General features: G+C 34.9%; 2 protein-coding genes across 3 annotated transcripts; both read left to right on the top strand.

Moving 5' to 3' along the window:
* Window positions 1-981: 981 nt before the first annotated feature.
* On the top strand, window positions 982-8,932 carry LOC11407391 (ABC transporter B family member 26, chloroplastic). 2 transcript variants are annotated; one of them, XM_003613077.4, is made up of 18 exons: window positions 982-1,608; window positions 1,703-1,830; window positions 3,444-3,486; window positions 3,677-3,721; window positions 3,823-3,945; window positions 4,037-4,140; window positions 4,365-4,419; window positions 4,510-4,580; window positions 4,677-4,779; window positions 4,958-5,168; window positions 5,452-5,525; window positions 5,651-5,707; window positions 5,800-5,874; window positions 6,969-7,043; window positions 7,126-7,407; window positions 7,699-7,763; window positions 7,841-7,901; window positions 8,307-8,932. In XM_003613077.4, exons 1-18 carry the CDS (start codon window positions 1,156-1,158, stop codon window positions 8,385-8,387), a joined length of 2,106 nt encoding a protein of 701 aa, XP_003613125.2. In that variant the 5' UTR covers window positions 982-1,155; the 3' UTR covers window positions 8,388-8,932. The 2 variants fall into 2 exon arrangements, with proteins under 2 accessions (XP_003613125.2, XP_024639122.1); XM_024783354.2 differs by lacking the exon at window positions 982-1,608 and having other exon boundaries at window positions 1,703-1,841.
* A 7,702-nt stretch (window positions 8,933-16,634) lies between these two features.
* Window positions 16,635-23,059, top strand: LOC11406315 (ABC transporter C family member 3). The gene is made up of 10 exons (XM_003613074.3): window positions 16,635-19,066; window positions 19,636-19,722; window positions 19,804-20,442; window positions 20,588-20,752; window positions 20,877-21,171; window positions 21,282-21,499; window positions 21,728-22,033; window positions 22,154-22,217; window positions 22,445-22,684; window positions 22,759-23,059. Exons 1-10 carry the CDS (start codon window positions 16,715-16,717, stop codon window positions 22,863-22,865), a joined length of 4,473 nt encoding a protein of 1,490 aa, XP_003613122.1. The 5' UTR covers window positions 16,635-16,714; the 3' UTR covers window positions 22,866-23,059.
* Window positions 23,060-25,072: the final 2,013 nt, after the last annotated feature.

Here is a 25,072-nt window from a genome sequence, read left to right as displayed (position 1 = left end):
TTTGAAATATTTTTTTTTATTCAAATGACTCAGTTATTATGAGACATATGTAGTACCATACAAGTGGACACAAAAGTAAAATGATTGGTCAAACAAGCTATTACAAGGGTAATTTTGAGGTGAATAAGTGGCGAATTTAAAGTCCGAACTTCGATATTTGCATACATTATACAATGTTCATATTAATTGAGTTATGTTCACGAATGTATTTTACAAATTTTATATTCTTCATGGTTTATATTATTCCTCTCATTGTTGCTTTAACTTGTGTGAAAAATACTCTCCCACACATACTCAAATTGAGAAAAAATGAAAAAGAAAATAATTAAATAATTACAATTTTTTAAATAATTAAATGTAATTTTGTGTGTAAGGTTAAATGAAGTGTTCAAATGATTATTAAAATAATGGTGCATTTGTTCAAATGTAAAAAGAAATTGTGTTAATTTTTTTTTATAGATTTTTAAAAAAAATCTAAAGCTGTTTGTTGTTTATAAAAATCACTTTAGAGAAAAGGATTTTCATCAGGTTTATATAGGTTCTCTGAAGGATTTTTAACATGTGATATTTATCTCATCCGTTATGTAATCAAATTATATTTGTCATTTGAGATAAATTACCCTCGATTCATCTAGGAATAACGTAGGTCTTACCATTTTAATTTTTTATTATAATTATTTATCATTTTCATCTCAAAAACATCAAACTTTTTCACTTTTTTCATTCAACATGAATGAATAATGTAAGCCACACCTTACAAGAGGTAGGCTTTTCATTTTAAAAACAAAAAATAGATTATAGGGAAAACAAATCATCATAACTTTTTCCTTTTAAAAAAAATCATTATAGCTTTTCATTTTAAAATCAATGAGTTTTTTCTTATAAACAAACATGATAAATGTGATTTTTTTTCTTCTTCTAAGAAACTCTAAAACAAACACATCCCCAATGTAATGAAAAGAAATCCAACCAAAACTCAAAATGCACATGTGATGTAATAATTGTGTGGTAGGAGAAAGAACAAGAGTACAAACAGGGTAGCACTTCCATTGCCGCTTCTAATACACATGAACCACATAACACTCTTCTCTAACTCCCACCTCAAAAACCCATCATCATCATCATCATCTTCTTCGTTACTTCGCCACAACCACCATGCCTCCACTACTCACAAACACACATCACTATCATTACTTACTTCCTCCTTCAACCTCTCACAACCGCCATCACCACCGTCACCGCCACTGCCACCAACCTCTTATCACATTCTCCTCCGTCAACCGCCACCATTTCACCCTCTCTTCTTCCAAACGCATTCTCTTATCCTCTTCAATAAAATCATCTTCCATCAATGAAGTTTCAATCCACAACAATTCAGAATCAGCTTCCAATGCTTCTGACGAGTTTCTTGACAGAATACGCAAATTGGTTTCTTTCCTTCCTTCTATTTTCCCTGGAGGAACATGGTGGAACTTCTCCGATGATGTCGAGGTTTCCATGTTCAATCAACCCGTTACCGTTTGGTATGCTTTGGGTAAAATGTGGAACCTTGTGGCGAAAGATAGATGGGTTATTTTCGCTGCTTTTTCTGCTCTTATCATTGCAGCAGTATGTAGCATAACTATTTTTTCTTGGATTTGTTTGGTGCCCATTTTGTGGTTTTTGATGATGAGATTAAAGTTGTGTGTTTTTGTTTGTTCAGGTTTCGGAGATTTCTATACCACATTTTTTGACAGCATCGATATTCTCGGCGCAAGGTGGTGATATTAAAGTTTTTCATGGGAATGTGCGTTTGCTGATTCTCATGTGTGTTACTTCTGGAATTTGCAGGTCAAAATCTTGTATGGTCAATTCTCCCTTCTACTTCTTCAAACTTATATTTTTCTCAATTTCTTAATTGTTGTTTGGTTTAGGCCTCTTTTTTAGTTTTTGATGTGGCATTTGCTTTACCTTAAGTAGATAGCTCTCGTTGCGTTTTTGACGGTGTTTGGTAGATAATATATTATGTTTATGATATGTTTGGATTGACTTATTTGAACTTATCTACTAACATTTTGTGAGAGCTTATGGAAACCGCTTATGACATGCCCACAATATGTTTTAAGCTTTTTTCCACAAGCTCTCCAAGATAGTTTATGAAAACACCTTATAACTTATATGGAAACATTTTGAATTTATTTTGTCTTTCGACATAGAAATATCTTATGCTCAAGCACTTATATGTTTAGTGCTTATGTTATAAGTGCTTAATTAAGTTGTTTATCCAAACAAAGTATGTCCTATATGTAGAATAGACGAGACATAAAGGAAATAATTGATACATTTTGGTTGAACTAATAAATGATGTCACAACATTTTGTCAAAAAAAAAAATGATGTCACAACATGTCCAAACACTAATTTGGGCTCCCTGCACCTGGAAAATGATTTGCAACTGTCATCCAACTTGGGATTGGACGACTCATGTTTCAACTCGGTGAATTGGATTCAAAATATGCAGTTGAAACACGAGCCTTCTAATCTTGATGGGACGGTACAAGATGCATGACTGTGGAAAATTAGGGATTTGTCAACTTCAGAGGAAAATATGCAGTTGAAACACGAGCCTTCTAATCTTGTCCACTTTTTTCCTTACCTTTCTGTTTTCCCTCTGTTAAGAGTCTCACATTGATTGAGATATGACCTGAAAATGTGTTTATAAGTGAGAGAAATCTCTAAATTTACAAGTCTGTTTTGTAGGGATGAATTAGGCCAAATTCAATTTTTCCTGTCAATCCCTATTGCATTCAATTACATCAACCATATTTAGAATTTTATATGCTTTGCGGTTTTTCTCTTAATATACACGTTAGTAATTGATGACTTTTGAAACGGATATGTGCATTAACTTCAAAAATCTTACAATGGATCTCCACAGTTAGTGGTCTGAACAACAACTTCAGAAATATAGTAGGTCAGAATTATTTGAAAAATAATTAAACAGTGAAGAGGAATTTAATCTGTATGAACTGTAAGTCAGTAATTTTTTATTCTTCTCTATTTTTCTACAATTATCATCAATTTTTAGAAGTCTTTTGAGGATGTGATTTTGCTATCTTTCATTCTATAATTTTGTTAATAGAAATTAGTGGTATGAAGCAAAATCACCAATGGTTCTGCTTTATTTCTCCACTTCATGAATTGTCTGTTATCCAAAAGGTTTTCCTCAAGCAATAAGTATGAAATCCAAATCTGTTCAAACACTTAATTTGTGTGTTTTTCCTGTTGCAAATAATGTGTTATGGTTTATGAGATTCTAAGGATATCTAGTAGTATTTATTTGGCTAAAACCAATCATATAGAAGTTACTTGGCCTGCTTAGTTCTTTTAGTTTGAAACCTTTTTTTTCATGATTCATGCACATGAAATGCGAGGTTTCCTGACAAGTGTTTTCCTGTGCTTCAGTGGGATACGAGGTTGCTTTTTTGGCATTGCAAACATGATTCTGGTGAGTGTTCTGCCGATATTTGTTGTTGTTAATTTAGATGGTTCATAATCAAATCAAATGGACTCGATTACCATAAGGAATTAAGAATTATAGTTATCAAATTAAGACTATTGTACTTGAGCAAATGCCATTCTATAGACCCCTGTCCCCAATGCTCGTTGAACTTGACTAAAATAATTTATATGTGCAGGTTAAGAGAATGAGAGAAACATTATACTCTTCCCTTCTTCTTCAGGTTCAACTTCACTTAATAACTGATTTCTCTTGTTGCATTTATTATTTTATTTTCTTCTTTTGGTGTATGGTTTAACTCATTTGCTAGTGCCCTTATTGTAGGATATATCATTTTTTGACAATGAAACAGTAGGTGATTTGACAAGTAGACTTGGGGCAGATTGTCAGCAAGTTTCAAGAGTTATTGGAAATGATCTTAATTTGATACTGCGCAATGTCCTTCAGGTTGATTTATTTACAGAAGACATAATAATGCTAATAGAAGTTATCCCACACAATGGAGACTTTAACTGGAGTGTTTTTTTCGTCTTCTTAGGGGGGAGGTTCATTAATCTACTTGTTGATTTTGTCTTGGCCACTTGGTTTATGTACGCTGGTGATATGCTCCATATTAGCAGCGGTCATGTTACGTTATGGATGGTACTTCTTTGTTGATTTTCTTCAAATCTGTCATTTAACAATTTGATATTGCATTTCTAGTTGCTTACAGTTGCCTAGTGTAAAGCTTTGTCCTATACAATGTGTTTTCGAAATGTTCATATATTGCATACTGAAAATGAAAAGTTGTTGTTTTTAAGTTCCTTTCCTGGCTTCTACCTCTTTTCCTGTCACCGGTGTTAATTTGATTATATCTTTCTGCATAGGTACCAGAAGAAGGCAGCAAGGTTGATCCAAGAAGTCACTGCTTCTGCTAATAATGTAGAATAAGATGCCTTATACTATAATAATTTGTTTTATTTTTTTCCCAATTGTCATGATAATAACAATTTTCTCAATATTAAATCATAGGTAGCTCAAGAGACATTCTCTCTTATTAGAACTGTTCGAGTTTATGGAACTGAAGAAGAAGAACACGGAAGGTAATAATATAATACTATTACAATTATAACATTTGTTATCCATTTGTTCCCATTGTTTATGTTGTATTCACATGTCTTGTCCATCTCTATCTACAGGTACAAATGGTGGCTTGAAAAATTAGCTGACATAAGCTTGCGACAAAGCGCTGCATATGGATTTTGGAATTTCAGCTTCAACACTCTTTATCATTCAACTCAGGTATGGCTAAGGGTTTCAAAAGTCATGACGTTTTCTGTTGTTGATTTACTTTTTCCTTTTAAACCTATGATCTTACATATTTAATAAAAAAATTCTAGAATTAAAGTCAATAATTTTTTCAGTTCTTTTAAACCTTTGTACTTGACTTTTGCTTTTATTGAAACATTTGATGATATAGATTATTGCTGTGCTGTTTGGAGGAATGTCTATTCTATCGGGTCATATTACAGCAGAGAAACTTACTAAGTTTATACTATATAGTGAATGGTTAATTTATTCAACCTGGTGGGTGGGGGATAATGTATCCAATTTAATGCAATCAGTTGGAGCTAGTGAAAAGGTGTTCAACTTGATGGATCTCTCACCTAGCAACCAATTTATAACAGAAGGTAAGCATTTTTAAGAGCTATGTTCAATTCAGCTATTTCATTAGTAAACAACATGTTGATTTAATCCTTTTCATGTTTCATTTGATTTTACTAAGTTACCACCTATATACAAACTAGGATTTGCTTCTATTCTCCCTCGTCCACCTGTAGTATCATATAATATAACTTAATAAATAATAGAAAAGATAAAGTTCATATGACAGACAAGACGAATTACCACATAACGTTTTGTATGTGTTGTATTTCAAATATATTTGAAGGTTGGATGTAATTTTTGTTACAGGAGTGAAGTTGCAGAGTTTAACAGGGCATATTGAGTTTGTAAATGTATCTTTTCACTATCCTTCAAGACCAACGGTAAACCTTGTAAAACTAATATCTTCACTTGACTCATAGTGTTGAAAGCTTGTATATCTGATACTCTTTTTTTAAATCATTGTCTTTTATAGAAGCTCAATTAATGACCCATTCAATTGTAACAGGTACATGTAGTGCAGCATGTAAACTTTGTTGTCAATCCTAGTGAGGTGGTTGCCATTGTAAGCAATTGCTTCTAGTCTCTTCAATTCCATCCTTCCTTCCCTGCATTATGCTTAATAGGCTGATCTGCTGAATCTTTTTATTTGCATAGGTTGGTCTTAGTGGTAGCGGGAAAAGCACTTTGGTGAATCTATTACTCCGTCTCTACGAGCCTACAAGTGGTCAGGTAGAGTTTGTTTATTTCGTTAAAACTGATATTGGACTAAGATAATTTTAGTTAAACATATTGAATTTTAATGAAAAGTCTAAGTGGGGAATAAAGCAACGTTTTTTTGATGTATGTTATTGTTATGGGAGGAGGGGTTCTCTGGTTTTACCAAATCTATGCAAGCGGTCAAAAGGAATTATCCTCTATCTTTTGCAAAAATGACCGTTCTCTCTTCCATTGGATGTTTCATATCTCATGAGAGTGTTAACCTCTATAGTTGAACTAGAAGTGCAGAGATATGAGATTATTTTTATCTTTGCTTCTTTTTAATAGTCTTAATTACACTTTTGATCCCTCTAGTTGAGTTATGTAATATTTTGATCCTTGAATAATTTTTTTGGCGACCTTAGTCTCAATTTTTCTATTGTTACAAACTTACAATTAAGTTCCCCCATCCCTTTCTATTTATTCAAAACTGTTAAACTTCTCGTAATATATTAAAATTTTCATAAAGTTAAATTGATTACATGGCTCTAAACATTCTTTCACTTAATTATTTGAAATCTTAAATCCATCAACAAGCCTCAATTATTTTATTGAAAAATTAGACTTCTAGTGTTTAGGTGAAACAAAATTGACAGCAGGACAATTCCTAAACGAGATATTGAAAAATCAATATATGCTTAATTTTAAAAATTGAGATATTGAAATAGCTCAAAAAATGAATGAAGGACCAAAATCACAAATATCCTAAACGAGAGACCAAAGATACAATTAAACACTTTTAATGATCAGGTTAGAGAACTTCATGTGTTCTGAATCCAGGTGCTTATACCTTCGATTCTAGATTCTTTACCGGTAAGTTATTGATTTTCTCGTACTTGATTGTATTACTTTCGCCTAAAATCAACTTTGGCTGATTATATTTAGTTTTGTACTATTTGTTTTTGTAATTCGAACTTGTTAAGCTTAAATCAGTGTTTTCCATAATTGCAGACGTTGATCTAAGATTGCTCTCTCATAATTAGATATACAGTACATATGTCATGCGGGTGATAGTTTTAGGGAAGATACCATTTTATCTTGAATATTAATAAATTGTTTTATTGCAGATTTTGATAGACGGTGTCCCTCACAAAGACTTGGATGTCATGTGGTGGAGAGAGAGGATCGGATATGTGGGACAGGTACTTAGGAAAACTAACAGCGACAAAATTCATTGAATCGACATAGCTCCTTTCTTATAACGGAATTTTTTTATTTGTACAGGAACCGAAGTTATTCCGGATGGATATTAGCTCGAACATCAGATATGGATGTACCCGCGATGTAAATCAGGAGGATATTGAGTGGGCTGCAAAGCAGGCCTATGCTCATGACTTTATCTCAGCACTTCCTAGTGGTTATGAGACACTTGTTGATGACGATCTTTTAAGTGGCGGACAAAAGCAACGAATTGCTATCGCTAGGGCCATTCTTAGGGACCCGAAAATATTGATTCTTGATGAAGCCACTAGTGCATTGGATGCTGAAAGTGAACATAATGTGAAGGTATGATTATGGAAGATGATAATTACTAGAAGCCAGATGAAAATTAGAGACACTAAATGTGAAGTGTGATAAACTAAATAATAACACCGACCCTTCCGATTGAAGGTGTGTCCGGTGTTCGACACGAGTCAATGTCTGACTCCGACACAACATTGACTCATGCGATTACATAAAATAAATTCCATTGTTATAAATTATTACCGGTTTCTACATGTCAGTGTCGTGTTTGTGCTTTCATAGGTGATAAATAACAAGTTAGGATATTGATGCTTCAGTTTCCATTACATGTAGGGTGTTCTTCGATCGGTTAGAAGTGATTCTTCAACAAGGAGAAGTGTCATAGTCATTGCACACAGGTGATACTTTTGTTCAGTGTCAATTAAATGGTACTGATATTTTGGTAAAGTTTTGAAATATATGATCTGCTTTACAGGCTTTCTACCATACAAGCCGCTGACAGGATTATTGTGATGGATAAGGGTCAAATAGTTGAGGTTGGTGATTTGATGATTTATTTTGAATGCCCTAATTATTTTTACAAATGTTCCTTTTTAAACGTCAGTATCTTTTATATATTCATCACTTGTTTTTTTATCCATTGACACTGTAAAGTTGAGCTGCAAGGTTTCACATTTCTCTGCATTATTTTAAATACAAACTTGACTCCTTAAATTTCTCTGCTGGATCATGATGGATATACACCATTAAGAGAATAACTATTGACACTTGATTTGGTTGCCCTCAGAACATATGAATAGAATAAGGCATTTTTTTAAATTCGCATTTATTTCTGGAACTATTTGGGTTTCATGTGTTTGAATGAAAAACTACATTCATTCTTTTATTTTTCTATTATCCGTTCTTTGCCTTAACCTGAAACATATTTGTCTGCCTCTCAGAATGGAAGTCACAGGGAACTTCTCTTGAAAGACGGTCTATATGCTCGATTGACTAGAAAGCAGGCTGATACCATGGAATGATTTGTGTTTCCAGAGCAGATATCCAACTTCTCTCCTTCTAACGGCTAGTGGGGCATGCAACAGTTTTTTATTGCTGTCCCATGTATTCATAGTAATTTATACAAAAAGGTTGGTGAAAGTTCAGCAAAGAAGGAAGCTGCATCAGTTTTGGTTCAAAATGCACAGGGAAGATTTCACACTACCAGGTTCTCATCTCATGCAGATGCAAAAGCATAAAAAACTTGTGGATATGTTTGTTTTATTGGCAAAATACGATTTGACAAGAAGGGAAATAAAATCCGCTCAAGAAAACGTTCATTTGGACTCTTTTTGTGTGCATGTGGCAACTTTCACTTGTATTCATAGTCAAAATGCTGATACTTTGTCATCCTGATAGTTGACCGTATATAACTGTTTATTTTATAGCTGTAAATGTAATGTATTTTACGTCAATATATGTATTTGAGTGAAAGAAATACAACTTGCCCATGATTGATGTGGCACTTCATTCTGAAGCTGAATTCTGTACATTTAGTTTTCAGAATTCTCTGATATTTCTTCTCTTATTTCCATGGGTTGAGAGCTTTAATTGTTAAGAGCTATTACATGATGAATGAATAGAAAAATTAAGCTAAATAATCTCAATCTACGACGTTAGTAGAGTAGTTATATTATGAGATTCCAAATTTCTCACACTATCTCAACGAGAGATAGTATGATATGCATCTGTATAGCAATATAGCGTAGCATAATTTGAATAAATTGATATTGGTATGTGATACACTATAGTATAAAGTGTTGTTTATTAGTGGTTATAGTGGCATAGCACTGTATCTTAACATAATTTGAATGAACCATTGTTTTTCACTATTTGCGATTTACAGCAACGGTAATATCGAGTGGATACCATGAAGTCGAAAAAATATTCATTTGCGATTTACAATACATGTGTTGTTTTTGCACTCATTATCATAAGAGTCTTTTGAGGTCAAGCAACGCTCTAGTTTTCAAGGTCAAGCAATACATTTTTCTTCTTTTTCCCCTCCTGATCAAGAGTATTGTATACATGGATGACATGAACCATACAAAATTTTACTGTACAATTCTGTCTGTTTTACCCATAATGTCATGTCTATTTTATCTTCATTTAGATGTGTCAAACAAATTTAAATAGTTGGCACATCATCAAACCATGACGTTAATTTTGAGGAAGAATGGATTCTTTTTTATATCACGTCAAAGAGTACTTTTGTTCTCATCTAGAAAGAAAGAATGAAGTTAAGAAGTGAAGTGATAAAATTAAAGATGTTAAGAGTTTGATCACCACCTCCATAATATTATTAATAACACTAACATTTGCCATAAAGAAACAAAACAAGGTCCTAAGCAAAAAAGAATCATTCATCATTTTCTCATGGGGGGTGAAGATATCAAGACATGTACAGCTGGTTATAAGAAACAAAAATCACATGTATTATATATATAGTTCTTAAGTAGTATTCCAATTTCCTCATGCTCATTTCTTACCAACATAACATTGATTGCTACATACGAGAATGAAACATTGGAGACTATGTTGAAGCGTGTTGTTCATTCTTTAGGTCTAGTGGAACACACTAATGAGAATCCAAGAAGAAAGAACAAGGTGAAGCGTAAGCATCCGCGACAAGAGAAAACCAAAGAGAATAGCAAAACCAGTGTTCCAAATGGAGTAACTGTACCTCCAAATGAATCCATAATCCATGAGAACTGTGAGGTCAATGAAGCAAATTTAGGTGAAGAGAAAGTGAATATTGCAAAGATGAATATGTCTCAAGGTGGAGAAGATGCGGAGGACTCGTATTTCTCTGCAAAGGAGTTTTATGTTACAAAGGGTAAATCAAGTATAAGATATTCAAGAAGAAAAGGAATAAAAGGGAAGAAACCTTTTGTTGCACCACTTCCAAAGGGAAGACTATATAGGGGTTTGGGATGGAAACCTAGCCTTGCCACTGTGGATGATCTCTCTCCATGATTTTTGTCATGTTTTTTCTTTTACAGTTTTAATGTAGGCTTACCATTTATTAATGTTGAGTATAAGAATCATATTTACTTATAATTGAACAAAAACAAAACAATACCTTCATTTTTCTATAAATCACTAGTAATTGAACCAAAGTGAAATCATGACTGTAAAGTATTTAACTTATAATTCAACTTGATTGATTCACTGCAGTATTTAATCATTGTTCGAACTTACAATATAAATATAGAACATAATAAGAACCACAACTTAAACTAAAAATTGAAAAAGAACCAGAACAAATGAATCCCACAATGAACCCTAATTGAAAGTCGATCATGTTCTCAATGAACCCCAGCGAACCTCTGCTAGGAGCTCTCACACTCTCCTAGTGAACCTCTCATCATTTTCTCCATTGGACCATAATCCAAAACCATGAATAACCATTTCATTTCATCAATCTTTGAACTAGAAAACGGTAATGATAGGATCTAATATGTATGCATAAGCCCAAATGTTCAAGGCCCACTTAGAGGGAGTTAGTTACAATAGATAAAGAAAGTGGAGAGGTTATATAAAGGAATGAGAGGATAGAGTTAGGCATCTTTGATCACAATTCAGTTAGGAACCTTATGGTTTAGGCAGAGAGAGAAACATCTCTTCTCTGAGGAGCTTCTGCTCTAGGGTTACAGGATTATCTTCTGTAATACATCTATTTTCAATTCAATAATACAATTTCTTTCTTTCTGTGAATTCGAGTTTCTATCAGGTAATTTGGCAATTATACTCCGAGATCAAAAGGACTTAGGTAAATATATCATGAACATCAGTCCGAGTTCATTGACTGCTTCCCTTTGATTTTCTATAACAATAAGCTCTATTGACTATATTGAGCAGAATATCAACAAAAGACATTGAGTAAATTCTACTGAATTGAATATTCTTGGCTTTGTGCACTCATCGTCACCATCGAACAAAATTTTCCTAGCTAGCTAATTCAAACAATTGGACGTCTTAGAAAGTAGTCTTAATAACATAGAATTTGGGACGAAGGGTTGAAAGTTACTCAACCATTTGCTCATGACTGCTAAGCATGTTGAGTTCCTATCTTAGACTTCATCTTGCTCCATCCCAATAAGGGCGTTGACCTTGGAAAGGTCATTTTGGAGCCTATCAGAGCAAATGGGGCGCAACACTTAGTACAGGACGTGAACCTACCTCCCCAGCCACAAGACTCATCTCAGCATTGAGCACTAAAAATATAACAATATCAGTACACATTGTCACACTACTACTGTTTGGTGCTTTAGAAAATTCATGTTGTGCAAACATGAGACACAAGATTTACTATCAAACCCATAAACAAAAATGACATTAGTGACTCGAATTGCAACAAGAACCACACAGTTTCACAAATTTAAAAGGAAGGAAAGATCATAATTGTCCTATTCAAGGTGGTAAGTAAACTCACCCATAAGGTGTTCATACCTCCCACAAACAACATTGATGATAGAATCGCCACACTCACAATTGAACAAGGCTGCTATTTGGCACCGGAATGGTCTTTGGCTTATTTGGCACGCAGCACTTTAAGTTATTTGGAATGCTAGAAATAGCTTAATCTTTAAGAATGTGGTAAGGAGGGTGGATGAATTGGTGGAGGAAGTGAAGGTACTGTCTTGGAGGTGGGTGTTGGATAGAACTAAAGTGCCAACGTGTTTGTTCTATGAATGGTGTTGGAACCCAAAAGAATGCCTTATGCGATAAGTGGAGGTTTTTCCTCGAGTTTCAGTGAATATTGACAGCGCTGTTGCTGGTGTGTGTCATGGAGGAGTTTTATGTGGGTCCGTGGGTGCTGTCAGCTCCTACTGCTGGTCTTTTGACTGTTTTGCTTATGCTTCCAGCGAGAGTTTCTGTCATTATTGCTTCTGTTTTCAGAGCTGGGGGCAGGGTCTGCGGTTAGTGCCATTTTGGCACGGTTTTGGTGTTTTCCATTTTGGTATGCTTCCGTTTTCTGGAGTTAAGTCTCTCTCTCTCTCTCTCTCTCTCTCTCTCTCAGATACCATCCATTTCTTGAAATATAATTAGCCTATTCTATTTCATTTCACTACATTCCACCCTACACAGCCAACCAATCCAGACATTCCTAAAAGAAATGATTTTCCCAACTCTTGCAACAAACATTGCATAACTGATAAAACAAACAACTAGATACCAGAAGCATATGATATCATTATAACCTGGAATATGTAGTATTGTGAATTTTATACATACTAGAGTGAAGTTAGTTTACTGTATACATAAATATATGTTGCATGCAAGTAGTCAGTTTATATAGTGAGCTGATTAAGGGGGTAAATGTTAAATAAACATGTTCTTTGTATGCTAATTTGGTGCATAAATGGCAAGCCTCTCTTGGAAAGATACGATACAGAAGTGAGGCGGATGTAAAGATTGTGAAGTGAATTGAAGACAGTAGTGGTCAAGAAACATTTAAATGATAATAATTCTCGTAACAGATTTATGCATATAATTTTTCCCAATACATTTGCTGATTTTATTTACAAATATTCTTGTGAATTCAATAAAACAATTTTGCTTCATCCAAGTAAGGTTTGTTGTCTCACAAACAGGCAAATGGAGTGTTACAATTTGTAGAAGTTATGAACCAACGGCAATTTTTTGTGATTCAATGAATCAATTTTTTCACCATGAGGGGCTCATCTCATCACTGCAACACTCGTGATGCAAAGGAGATAGACAACATAGCGCTTGTTTGTGTCGGCAACTATTTGATCTACTTCTATTAATTAGAGTTTTGGAGAATTTACAGCTCAGCGGACATTGGCACACGAAAAATACAATCAACTCACATAACCAAACATGACATTACGTGCTCTTTGCTAGGAGAAATATGCAACAAGAACGACACTGATGCACAAACATAAATGGGGCAAACATCGTAATTGTCGTATTCAAGGTGAGTAAGAAAACTCAACCCATTACGGGTTCATGATTCCCACAAATAGCATTGACAATTGAATCACCAGTCACAATTGAGCTCTGGCGAGAGGTAATGAGTAATATAAAACATCATAAATGTGTAAATCCTACATGGGGACAGGGCTGCAAAAAACCGCCGGAATCAGAGACAAATAACTCAATATTATTTTCCTAAGCAAGGGCTAATAATTGTGTAATCTCACAACCCATTATCAAGACTCAAGAGTATGTTTAAACTGATGGTATAGTGTGAAATTAGTGAAATGAAGTGAGATAATATCCATTTTTCAAATCTAAAAAACATATTCCATTTCATTTCATGCATTCCACCCTACACAACCTGTCCAAACATATCCTAAATGACATAATTTTCCAACACACATTGCATAATTGATAAAACCAGTGACATGACAAAAAAAACTAATAACAAATTCAGTATCATCAACAAACAACTATGCAGCAGATAAGCAGAAGCATAAAATATCATTATAACATGAAGTATGTAGTTTTCCAAATTTATTTTCCTAAGCCAAGGCTAACAATCGTGGATTCCAACATCATAACAGATACAGATTATAATTTTTTTTTCTTTCTGAAATTCAACTTCATTCAATTAAGAAGACAATACAGAAGAAAACAAGGACCATACCATAGGGTCTCCCAAGTACACGACCCCAAAGTTTTGCCAGCCTGAGCTAGCTCACGCGCAACCTCATTGCAGGCACGACTAATGTAAAAAACAGAAACATCAACCATATTGGCATACAACTCATGACAGTCCCAAATATAAGGGGATAAACTAGATAAGACTGACAGCCCTTTGAAACAATTAATCACCACCTGTGCATCCAGTTCAAAGATGACCTTGTTAAGATTAAGTTCCGCAGCCACTTGGAGTCCCCACCTGAAACCCAAAACATCAGCGACTACCGCTTCAGCCACCTCAGTTCTCTTAGGGTGTGTTTGGATTGAGGGTTTAGGAGGGGAAGGGAGGGGAGGGTTTGTTTTTCATTTTTAAATTACGGACACTGTGAAATGTTTTTATCATGTTAATATGTTAACTTTCTAAAAAACATTTCACAGTGTCCGTAATTTAAAAAAGAAAAGTAAATCCTCCCCTCCCTTCCCCTCCTAAACCCTCAATCCAAACACACCCTTAGAGGCTGCATATACCACTTCTGCTCTATGATTTCTAATAACCAGGCCCCAAAACACCTGCCTGTCGCGTCCGTTGCCTGCATCAATGTTCACCTTGAGAAAATTCTCCAGAGGGGCTTCCCAAGAGAGCTGGATTGCACTGTTAGTGAGACTAGCTTTCAAAGGTTGAGCAGAATTAAATTCGTTGAAGAAAGATTGAGCAGACGTCACCACAGTCATTGGGTGAAATGCTAAGCTCTAAAAAACCAAATCTTCCGTAATGAAGTCCAGAACAACAGAGCTGCCAAGCCTTCTTTGCACTCTAGCCAAGTTTGCAACCACTTGATTAAATCAACTTCCGGGGGGGCGAGCCCCAAGGGGTGACATGAACCAAGCCTGATGAACCAGAGGACATTGCATGAAAAGAAGATCAGTTGACTCCATGTCTTGGAAGCAAAGAGGGAAGATTGTGTCAAGTGCTACATCCCTCCTACACAAGTTTCCTCTCGTTGGAATGATTTTTTTTGCCAATCTCCAAATGAAATTTCTAACTCTAGGTAAGTGAATAGACCAAATCTTCTTCCAAATATTACCGAGAGAGGGAGATGAATATTCTGGGAGTTGGGACACCTTTGTCATTAGTCATTACTCAGAAGATGGTAGGCAGATTTTAGTGAAAACTCAATTCTTCTCCACGGGCCACACACACTAGTTTGTCCTCTGGAAGCTTACTGGACAACGACATGCTGGGAAATGATACCGGCTTCATAAGGAAAGAAAACCTGGTGGATTTAGTTCACATTCCATCTCTTCAAATCCTCATCAATTAACTCACTCACAGTAGCTTCCCCAAAGAGGGTGTTCTTCGGGCAACAACTTTTGGGGTTGGATTGACCCAGAAGCCTGTTGTCCTTCCAGATTTTGACTTTTCTTCCATTCCCCACAGCAGCCCACCTGGAACCTCTCTAAACCAATTCTCTAGCTGATAAACTACTCCTCTAGGCGTAGCTTGCTTGGTACCCAAGCGAAGCCTCCATCGAGCAATTTGGGAAGTATCCACCTTTGAAAACATGATCCAACAGATACAAATTATAGATATAGGGTCCGTTTGGATAGACTTATTTTTGAGCTTATGAAAAATAGCTTTTGCAAATAAATAAGTTTTTCAGTTAATTCATAAGTTCTCACTTTCGAAAAATTGTATTTTCATAAGCTGTTTTTTCCATAAACTACCTTAAACAACTTATGAATATTACATAGAAGCTTATTTATTTACATAAGCTGTTTTGCATAATCTCAAAAATAAGTCAATCCAAGTGGGCCATAATGTGAATCACAGTGAAATGAGATGAGACAACATTCATTTTTTTTTAGATCTAACCAACCTATCACATTTCATTCACCCTATTACACACCTTATACCTTCAATACAAAAAATCTATCCTAAAAGACATGATTTTCCCAACAATCCTAACACATTGCATAATTAATAAAACTAATAGCATAACAAAAACACTTTTCATAAACAAACAACAACTCGATAGCAGAAGCATATAATATCATTACAAACAACAACTGTGGAGATGCTCTAACTTGTAGGACAAAATGTACGTGCTTTCTATATGATTTATAACTAAAGATACACTTTTGACTTAAATCACATTTTGGTCCCGTATCTCTCCTTAAGGTTTATACCATTAGTCCTTTTCATCTAAATCGAACTCTTTGTGGGTCCAATAGGTGACGTGCTCCTATTGCTAGGCTTTTTTTTTATGGTGTCTGACTTTGTTAAGTTACAGTTTGGGTTGACTGAGTGAGTTGTTGCTTAATTTGGTTGAGCAGGGCTCTCATTATGCCTAGTTTTGAATAGAAAAGATTAACGTGGCCCATTTAATAATGCATAAACAGAAAGTCAGTGAGAGATTCTTCAAACTTGAAATTGTTTCTGTTATGCATTATCACCATAACAAATAACGTGCCAAAATAAATGCCTAAGATTATGCCATTTACACCTGAATATATATTACTATATATGAATTAATCATCATCATATAATAACTAATTATGAGAATATATTAGTCCAATTTCATACATATCTCCACAACATTAATTTTCAAATACATAAGTTACCCTTCTCTTCATAAAACAACCGAACATTCACAAACAAAAAAAAATCCAATTTTTTATTTTGTCTTCCATTACACTCATGAACCTTGATCCTGTTTTTCTTTCAAAACCCATTTTCCTTCATGGATTATCTACCTTAATTCATGTACTGTTGCTTGTTTCGGTTTTAGTCTCATGGGTTTGGAAAAAAATCACAACTTGTGTTATCAATGAGTGTAAGGAGAGACCAAACAGCACTTGGTTTAATAAAATCACAAAGTTTTGTTCTATTGGTTTCTCTTCTTTCAATTTTGTTCTCTTTCTGTTCAATTATTTTTACTGGTATAGAAATGGTTGGTCAGATGAAAAAGTTGTTACCCTTTTTGATTTAGCTCTCAAAACAGTTACTTGGTTTGTTGTTTTTGTTTGTTTCCACAAAGGGTTCTTCTTTTTCTTGAGCTCAGGTCAAAGAAAAAGAAAGTTTTCATTCTTCTTTAGAGCTTGGTGTGTTTTCTATCTTTTTGTTTCATGTTATTGTTTTGTGGTTGACATTGTTGTTCTTTATGAAAATCACATTGAGTTAACGGTTCAATGCATGGTTTCTGATGTGGTATCATTTTGTGTTGGTTTGTTCTTTTGTTATGTGGGGTATTGTGTGAAAAACGAGAGTGAAGAAAGTGATGAAACTATTCACGAGCCTCTTTTGAATGGTGATACACATGTTGGTAACGATAATGCTTTAGAGTTGAACAAGACTAAAGGGAGTGACACTGTTACTCCTTTTTCAAATGCTGGAATTTGGAGTCTTCTCACCTTCACTTGGGTGAGTCCACTTATAGCATTTGGCAATAAGAAGACGTTAGACCTTGAGGATGTTCCTCAGCTAGATAGTAGAGATAGTGTGGTTGGAGCTTTTCCTATTTTCAGAGACAAACTTGAAGCTGATTGTGGTGCAATCAATAGAGTAACCACACTTAAGTTGGTTAAGTCATTGATAATCTCAGGGTGGAAAGAAATTCTTATCACTGCTTTTCTTGCATTGGTAAACACTTTTTCTACTTATGTTGGTCCTTATCTTATTGATTCTTTTGTTCAATACATTGACGGAAAAAGGTTATATGAGAATCAAGGCTATGTGTTGGTTTCTTCCTTTTTATTTGCAAAGCTTGTAGAGTGCTTAACAGAAAGACATTTGTACTTTAGGTTGCAGCAACTAGGACTTCGAATCCGTGCACTGCTTGTGACGATCATATATAATAAAGCCTTAACACTTTCATGTCAATCAAAGCAGTGTCACAGTTCTGGAGAAATTATCAATTTCATAACTGTTGATGCCGAAAGAGTTGGTACTTTTGGTTGGTACATGCATGATTTGTGGTTACTAGCTTTGAAAGTTACATTGGCATTGTTAATTTTGTATAAGAACATTGGACTCGCTTCAATTGCTACTTTTGTTTCAACCGTTGTGGTTATGTTGGCAAATGTTCCATTGGGATCATTGCAAGAGAAGTTTCAAGATAAGTTGATGGAGTCAAAGGATGCTAGAATGAAAACCACGTCTGAAATTTTAAGGAACATGAGGATCCTTAAACTACAAGGATGGGAAATGAAGTTTCTATCTAAAATAACTGCACTCAGGGATGCCGAACAAGGCTGGTTGAAAAAATATCTTTACACTTCAGCCATGACTACATTTGTCTGTGCACCTACGTTCGTATCTGTGGTTACTTTTGGTACTTGTATGCTCATAGGGGTCCCACTTGAATCAGGGAAGATTTTGTCAGTACTTGCAACATTCAAGATTCTTCAAGAGCCTATTTATAATCTTCCAGATGTAATTTCAATGATAGCACAAACTAAAGTTTCTCTTGATAGGATTGCATCGTTCCTTCGCCTTGATGACTTGCAGTCCGATATTGTCGAAAAGCTTCCTCCTGGTAGTTCTGATACAGCAATTGAAGTGGTTGATGGGAATTTTTCTTGGGATTTATCTTCGCCTAGTCCAACTGTGCAGAACATAAATCTCAAAGTTTTTCATGGCATGAAGGTTGCTGTTTGTGGTACTGTTGGATCAGGAAAGTCTACTTTACTTTCTTGTGTACTGGGAGAAGTACCAAAGATATCAGGCGTTGTTAAGGTTTGTGGAGAAAAGGCCTACGTTGCTCAATCACCATGGATTCAAAGTGGCAAGATAGAGGATAATATATTGTTTGGCAAACAAATGGTTAGGGAAAGGTATGAAAAGGTACTCGAAGCTTGCTACTTAAAGAAGGATCTGGAAATCTTGTCATTTGGTGATCAAACGGTTATAGGCGAGCGCGGAATAAATTTGAGTGGTGGACAGAAACAAAGAATACAAATTGCGCGCGCTCTTTACCAAGATGCTGATATCTATCTATTTGATGATCCTTTTAGTGCTGTGGATGCTCATACAGGATCTCACCTTTTTAAGGTAACCCATTTTCTGTGTTTTGTTTATTATTATGTGAAATATAATCTGGCTATTCTATCTTTTGTGCATAATACAAAATAGTTATCATGATCTTACATACACACGAGTCACATCTTGAATCGATTCTAAATTGAACTCACTCAATACAAATCTCTTATGTGCATCTCTTTAGACACAAATCTCATCTTGAATCCCGATTCACTATGATGAATCCTGATTCAATTGGTGAACCACTGCCTAAACTTAGTGTAGCTAACCACATTTTTTATTGTCAATTTTGTATAACCAAACATTTTTCTCCTGTCAATTGATATATTACTTGAATTATTCTGAGGTTCATATATATGATATACCAGCTTATATAGGGACATAATTTTATTGGCAATGTATTTTACAATTCATAATAAGATTGAATTCACAATTCGGAAAAAATGTGTTCTGGTTCATTATTTGAATCTTTATTTGATAATTTATAGTTCTCGACTGTTTTGAAGTGTAGTTATTTCCAACAGTATTACACTTGTATAATCATTTTAAAAAGTGAGATTGTTTGTTTAATTGTGTTGCAGGAATGCTTGCTGGGTGTTTTAAGCTCAAAAACAGTTGTTTATGTTACTCATCAAGTGGAGTTCTTACCTACTGCTGACCTTATATTGGTGAGTATTTATCATAATTCTATAGTCATTAATTTATAATGATGGATTTTCTTTTAACCTCTTTTTTGGCCCTTGTTCTAGGTCATGAAAGATGGAAAAATTACTCAAAGTGGAAAGTATGCTGATCTGCTTAACATTGGGACTGATTTTATGGAACTTGTCGGTGCACACAGAGAAGCTTTGTCCACACTTGAATCATTGGATGAAGGAAAAACATCTAATGAAATAAGTACATTAGAACAAGAAGAAAATATCTCTGGCACACATGAAGAGGCAAACAAAGATGAGCAAAATGGTAAATCAGGTGATAAAGGCGAACCACAAGGCCAACTCGTTCAAGAAGAAGAAAGGGAAAAAGGTAAAGTTGGATTTTCAGTGTATTGGAAGTATATCACAACTGCATATGGGGGAGTTCTTGTACCATTCATATTATTGGCTCATATTCTTCTTCAAGCTCTTCAAATTGGAAGCAACTATTGGATGGCTTTGGCAACTCCCATCTCAGCCGATGTCAAGCCACCGATTGAAGGAACAACTCTTATGAAAGTCTATGTTGGTTTGGCCATTGGAAGTTCTCTATGCATTCTTGTTAAAGGGTTGTTACTTGTTACAGCTGGTTATAAGACAGCTACTATACTCTTCAATAAAATGCACTTGTGCATTTTCCGTGCCCCGATGTCATTTTTTGATTCTACTCCAAGTGGACGAATCCTCAATAGAGTATGTCATACTGGCATTTTTTCCGTTTCTCGCTCATTTGAATTTCATAGATATGATTTTTGCATCTTCAGTTGCTTGTCTCTTGTTTTTTTTTTTTTTTTTTTTTTTTTTTTTTTATCACTTATTCATCTATGTTGCCTTGCAGGCTTCTACTGACCAAAGTGAAGTGGATACAGGCCTTCCTTATCAAGTAAGCTCATTTGCCTTTTCCATGATCCAGCTTCTTGGAATTATAGCCGTGATGTCTCAGGTTGCATGGCAAGTTTTCATTGTCTTTATACCCGTAATAGTAGTCAGCATTTGGTATCAGGTATTATTTGGACCATCAAGGCTTTACCATCACAGATTATATTCCATTTCTTCTTTTTCGAATTCGAACTCCATTCTATAATATTATATGAATCTTAGCAAACTATGGAACTTGTAATCTGCAGCGATATTATTCACCATCAGCCCGTGAACTGTCGCGTTTGGGTGGAGTATGTGAAGCCCCAATCATTCAACACTTTGTGGAAACAATTTCCGGTACTTCGACCATTAGAAGCTTTGATCAACAGTCAAGATTTCATGAAACAAATATGAAACTGACTGATGGGTATTCTCGGCCAAATTTCAACATTTCTGCTGCTATGGAATGGTTATCTTTACGCTTAGATATGTTGTCTTCCATCATATTTGCCTTTTCCTTGGCATTCTTGATATCGATTCCACCTGGAATCATGAATCCAGGTACATAATTCATGTCCGGTATCGTATATCAATAAATATTTACTCTGCTTGTGTAATCAGAAGTTGAGCATAATTTTTTCTCTTTTGTTTCATTTTGCTGATTTTTTAAGGCATTGCTGGTCTAGCTGTTACCTATGGTCTAAGTTTAAACATGATACAAGCTTGGGCGATATGGATTCTTTGCAACTTGGAGAACAAAATTATATCGGTTGAAAGGATAGTTCAGTATACAACCATTCCTAGTGAGCCTCCCCTTGTTTCAGAAGAAGAAAATAGGCCAGATCCTTCCTGGCCTGCATATGGCGAGGTTGATATACTGAACTTGCAGGTAGCTGGAATTTTTTCTCCCTGTTGCTTCCTTTTAAATATGTTTTTGGTTTCGTTTTCCTTAATTTTGTGGCCAATTGATTTTTGAAATTCATGCTAAGGTTCTCTTTTCCTAAATGGTTTTAAATTGGCTTATGAATTGTCCTTTGGATACACCATACTTCATAGCATTTATAAGATGTTTGTGCTCCGTTTCACCATTTGTAATGTTTTGTTGTCCATGATGAAGGTTCGATATGCTCCACATCTTCCGCTCGTGTTGCGTGGCCTGACATGCATGTTTCGTGGAGGATTGAAAACTGGCATTGTTGGTAGAACAGGTAGCGGCAAATCAACTCTTATACAAACACTTTTCCGTCTCGTTGAACCTACTGCTGGGGAAATTATCATTGACGGCATCAACATCTCTACAATCGGACTGCATGATTTAAGGTCAAGACTAAGCATTATTCCGCAAGATCCAACAATGTTTGAGGGGACAGTGAGAACTAATCTGGACCCCCTTGAAGAGTACACCGATGAACAAATATGGGAGGTGTGTTTGTGTTTTTTTATTTGTTGAAAAGAAAAATGCAATAACAGTGACACTTGGTTTTGAGCAAAATTTTATACTTGTAACTGTTCTTCAAATACTGGTTTACATTCTGTAAAATAGGCGTTGGATAAGTGCCAACTGGGAGATGAAGTTAGAAAGAAAGAAGGAAAGCTTGACTCTTCAGGTTTGTTTTCTAATTTTATTGAACATAAATACTCCTTGAAGACTTTAATATAAGCAAAAAGGTACATCTATTCGGCCCAAATATAGTATATAGTATTTACGTCCAGAGGGAGTATGTAGTAAATTTAGACCAACTGATGTACATTATTGCTATATTCAAGTTCATATGGATTATATAGTAGTTCTACTCACGAACATATTGCTAATGTGGAAGTTGATGATTTATAGTTAGTGAGAATGGTGAGAATTGGAGCATGGGTCAGAGGCAGTTGGTTTGCCTTGGTAGGGTTCTGCTTAAGAAGAGCAAGATTTTGGTGCTTGATGAAGCAACTGCTTCGGTTGATACAGCTACAGATAATTTGATTCAGCAAACTCTTAGGAAGCATTTCACTGACTCCACGGTCATTACCATTGCGCATCGAATAACTTCTGTTCTTGACAGTGATATGGTTCTACTTCTTAGTCAAGGTTAGTAAAAAACTTTTATTCGTCATTGAACTTTCACTTGTTTCGTTTTCTGAATTTTTTGTCTATTGCTGTAGGACTTATTGAGGAGTATGACTCCCCAAACACATTGCTAGAGGATAACTCATCATCTTTTGCTAAGCTTGTTGCAGAGTATACCATGAGGTCCAACTCCAATTTATGAGAATTTTGTCGAGGATAAGTTATCATTAGGGTTTTGTAATTCTTTTCTGTTGAGCATGTTTGATAGAAAAATGTAATATATAGATACAAGAATAAGGCTATGAATGGTCCAACTTCACCTTTTTTCCAAGGTTGAAGAAACTTTACTAGAGGGTAGAATTACAAAATGAAACAAAATCTAATTACTTTGAATGATTAATGGTATCACGGAGCTATGATTACTCAAATCATGCGAACAATTGCATTAGTACTGTTTTATAATGAATTTCTGCAATTATTTATATTCAAGAGAAATATAGCTTTTTTTTTTTAAGGAAGGAGAAATATAGTTGGAAACCCTTCAAAACCTATAATAACATATGTAGTTAATATAAAAACATATATTGAGCTAAAACCAATTGAGTGTACAAAAAGTGACATTCTATAAATTTCGCTATGCCGCAATCCTATGGTGCCACTATAGCAGAAATTTGACAGAACTTAATAAGTATCACGGAACAGTAGCGGTTTTTTAAAATTGTGCTATTCTCAAAATGCTATAGCTGGTACAACAGTCATTTGACAAAATTGAATGAGAGGGATACCAACATACACCAGGATATGTTGATATTTGCCCTAGTTTGAGAACATTGTAACACAAACTATATTTGAGCCATGGACAACCTGTGTAAGAGTGACAACAAGAGTCAATAAAACTGAATCTTATTGACTATTCTCAAGCGTAGAGAAATAAACTGAAATATAACAAACACCATATAGAATACGAGGTAAACAAGTCCTGCATATGAAACATACCCCTTTCTATCAAACTCCCTTCTTACCTCAGCTTGTGCTTCTTCCATCACCCTAGGGTTCTTTACAATCTCAGACATCCCCAATAACACAATCCCTCACCCTGACGATGTTTGCTACAGTAGTAAACAAGTCCTGCATATGAATTATCATAGTCTATTACAATATATGGAAATCAACTTGCATGACTCTAAGCATGAGTCGGATTAGTCACCCACCTTTGGTGGGTCAGAAACCGATGCAAAAGCAAAAAAAAAAAAAAGGTTAATAGTATTTGAAACTTGTGAAACAAAGGACTAACTTGAGAATTCTGTCAAACTAAAAGGACCTAATTAAAACTTTTAGAACTTAAAGGACTAACTTAAAAATTATTTCAAACTAAAAGGACCAAAAATGATATTTGGCCTTGATCGTCTGTTGACTCTATAGTGGATATGGCATAGCCGTATTACATTTTTCTCAAAAATAATTTTCCTTTTTTACATTTATAAAAGCAATTATTTATACATGCTCAGCACAATCATAATTTTTCAGTGAGTGGCATTGGAAGAGAAGTCTTGTATGATCTCAAATATCAAATGTGTTTAAACACACGTAAAATGACATTTTTTTTTAAATAATGAAATTAAATTCATAAAACTTTGATTTAATAATGCTAGGGATAAGTGTCCTTCGTGCTTGCGTTCTTTTAAAAAAATGTCACTTTGTGTGTGACTACACAATTTTGTGACAATACACTCTCTTTACATTGAGAAACTAGAGAACTCGTCAAATTATTTCCCACTCCATCTTCTCAACCCATCTTCTCAAGAGCAACTGTCCAGGATATGTTGTTTTCAAAAATTTAATGACAAACTTCAATCCGACTCGGACCCGACCCAAAATACACTAAAGCAGCCTGACTAGCACTCCAAGTAGAGGTGTCTAGATGGCAAACAACATCGGAGGTAACAGCGCCGCCAACTACAGTTTCTCAGGTTACGGCGTTTCAAAGATCAAAAAGTACCTCATCATCTTTTCCATTCGACCTCAGTAGTGTTTTCTACTTCAAAGATCGATGAAATGAAACCATTATGCAAGGCTTCGGATAATGGTTCAATAGAGAAAATGATGAGGTGTATTCTTTGTGAGAGTTTGAGGGAGTTCCTAGCTTTAGATTCCATGGTGTTGTTTGTCATTTGGATACATGTACTTGGAGTGTTGATTGTCATATAGAAAAGTTAAGGTATTTGGAACTTGAAAAGGTAAGGTATTATAAGATTATTAATACCTGCTTGTGTTTTTTATTTTGTGTGAAAAGCTTTATACTATGATATAATTTTACTCAAATTATTACTTTAAAGCTCTAAAGGGGAAGCCATACATGCTAGTTGCTGGACATTATTCTTCACGCCATTGATAGGAAGGGAAACTGGA

Source organism: Medicago truncatula, chromosome 5 (genome assembly GCF_003473485.1).
Source record: "Medicago truncatula cultivar Jemalong A17 chromosome 5, MtrunA17r5.0-ANR, whole genome shotgun sequence".
NCBI lineage: Eukaryota > Viridiplantae > Streptophyta > Magnoliopsida > Fabales > Fabaceae > Medicago > Medicago truncatula.
This window is presented reverse-complemented; position numbering and strand designations above follow the sequence as displayed.

What these genes read in the sequence shown, in the direction of transcription:
- LOC11407391 (XM_003613077.4), top strand. Translation starts at nt 1,156, where the DNA reads ATGCCTCCACTACTCACAAACACACATCACTATCATTACTTACTTCCT. An exon ending in TACTGCGCAATGTCCTTCAG is followed by an intron (nt 3,946 to 4,036) that starts GTTGATTTATTT and finishes TCGTCTTCTTAG; the next exon opens with GGGGGAGGTTCATTAATCTA. An exon ending in GTCATAGTCATTGCACACAG is followed by an intron (nt 7,764 to 7,840) that starts GTGATACTTTTG and finishes TCTGCTTTACAG; the next exon opens with GCTTTCTACCATACAAGCCG.
- LOC11406315 (XM_003613074.3), top strand. Translation starts at nt 16,715, where the DNA reads ATGAACCTTGATCCTGTTTTTCTTTCAAAACCCATTTTCCTTCATGGA. An exon ending in CTACTGCTGACCTTATATTG is followed by an intron (nt 19,723 to 19,803) that starts GTGAGTATTTAT and finishes CCCTTGTTCTAG; the next exon opens with GTCATGAAAGATGGAAAAAT. An exon ending in GGTTCTACTTCTTAGTCAAG is followed by an intron (nt 22,685 to 22,758) that starts GTTAGTAAAAAA and finishes CTATTGCTGTAG; the next exon opens with GACTTATTGAGGAGTATGAC.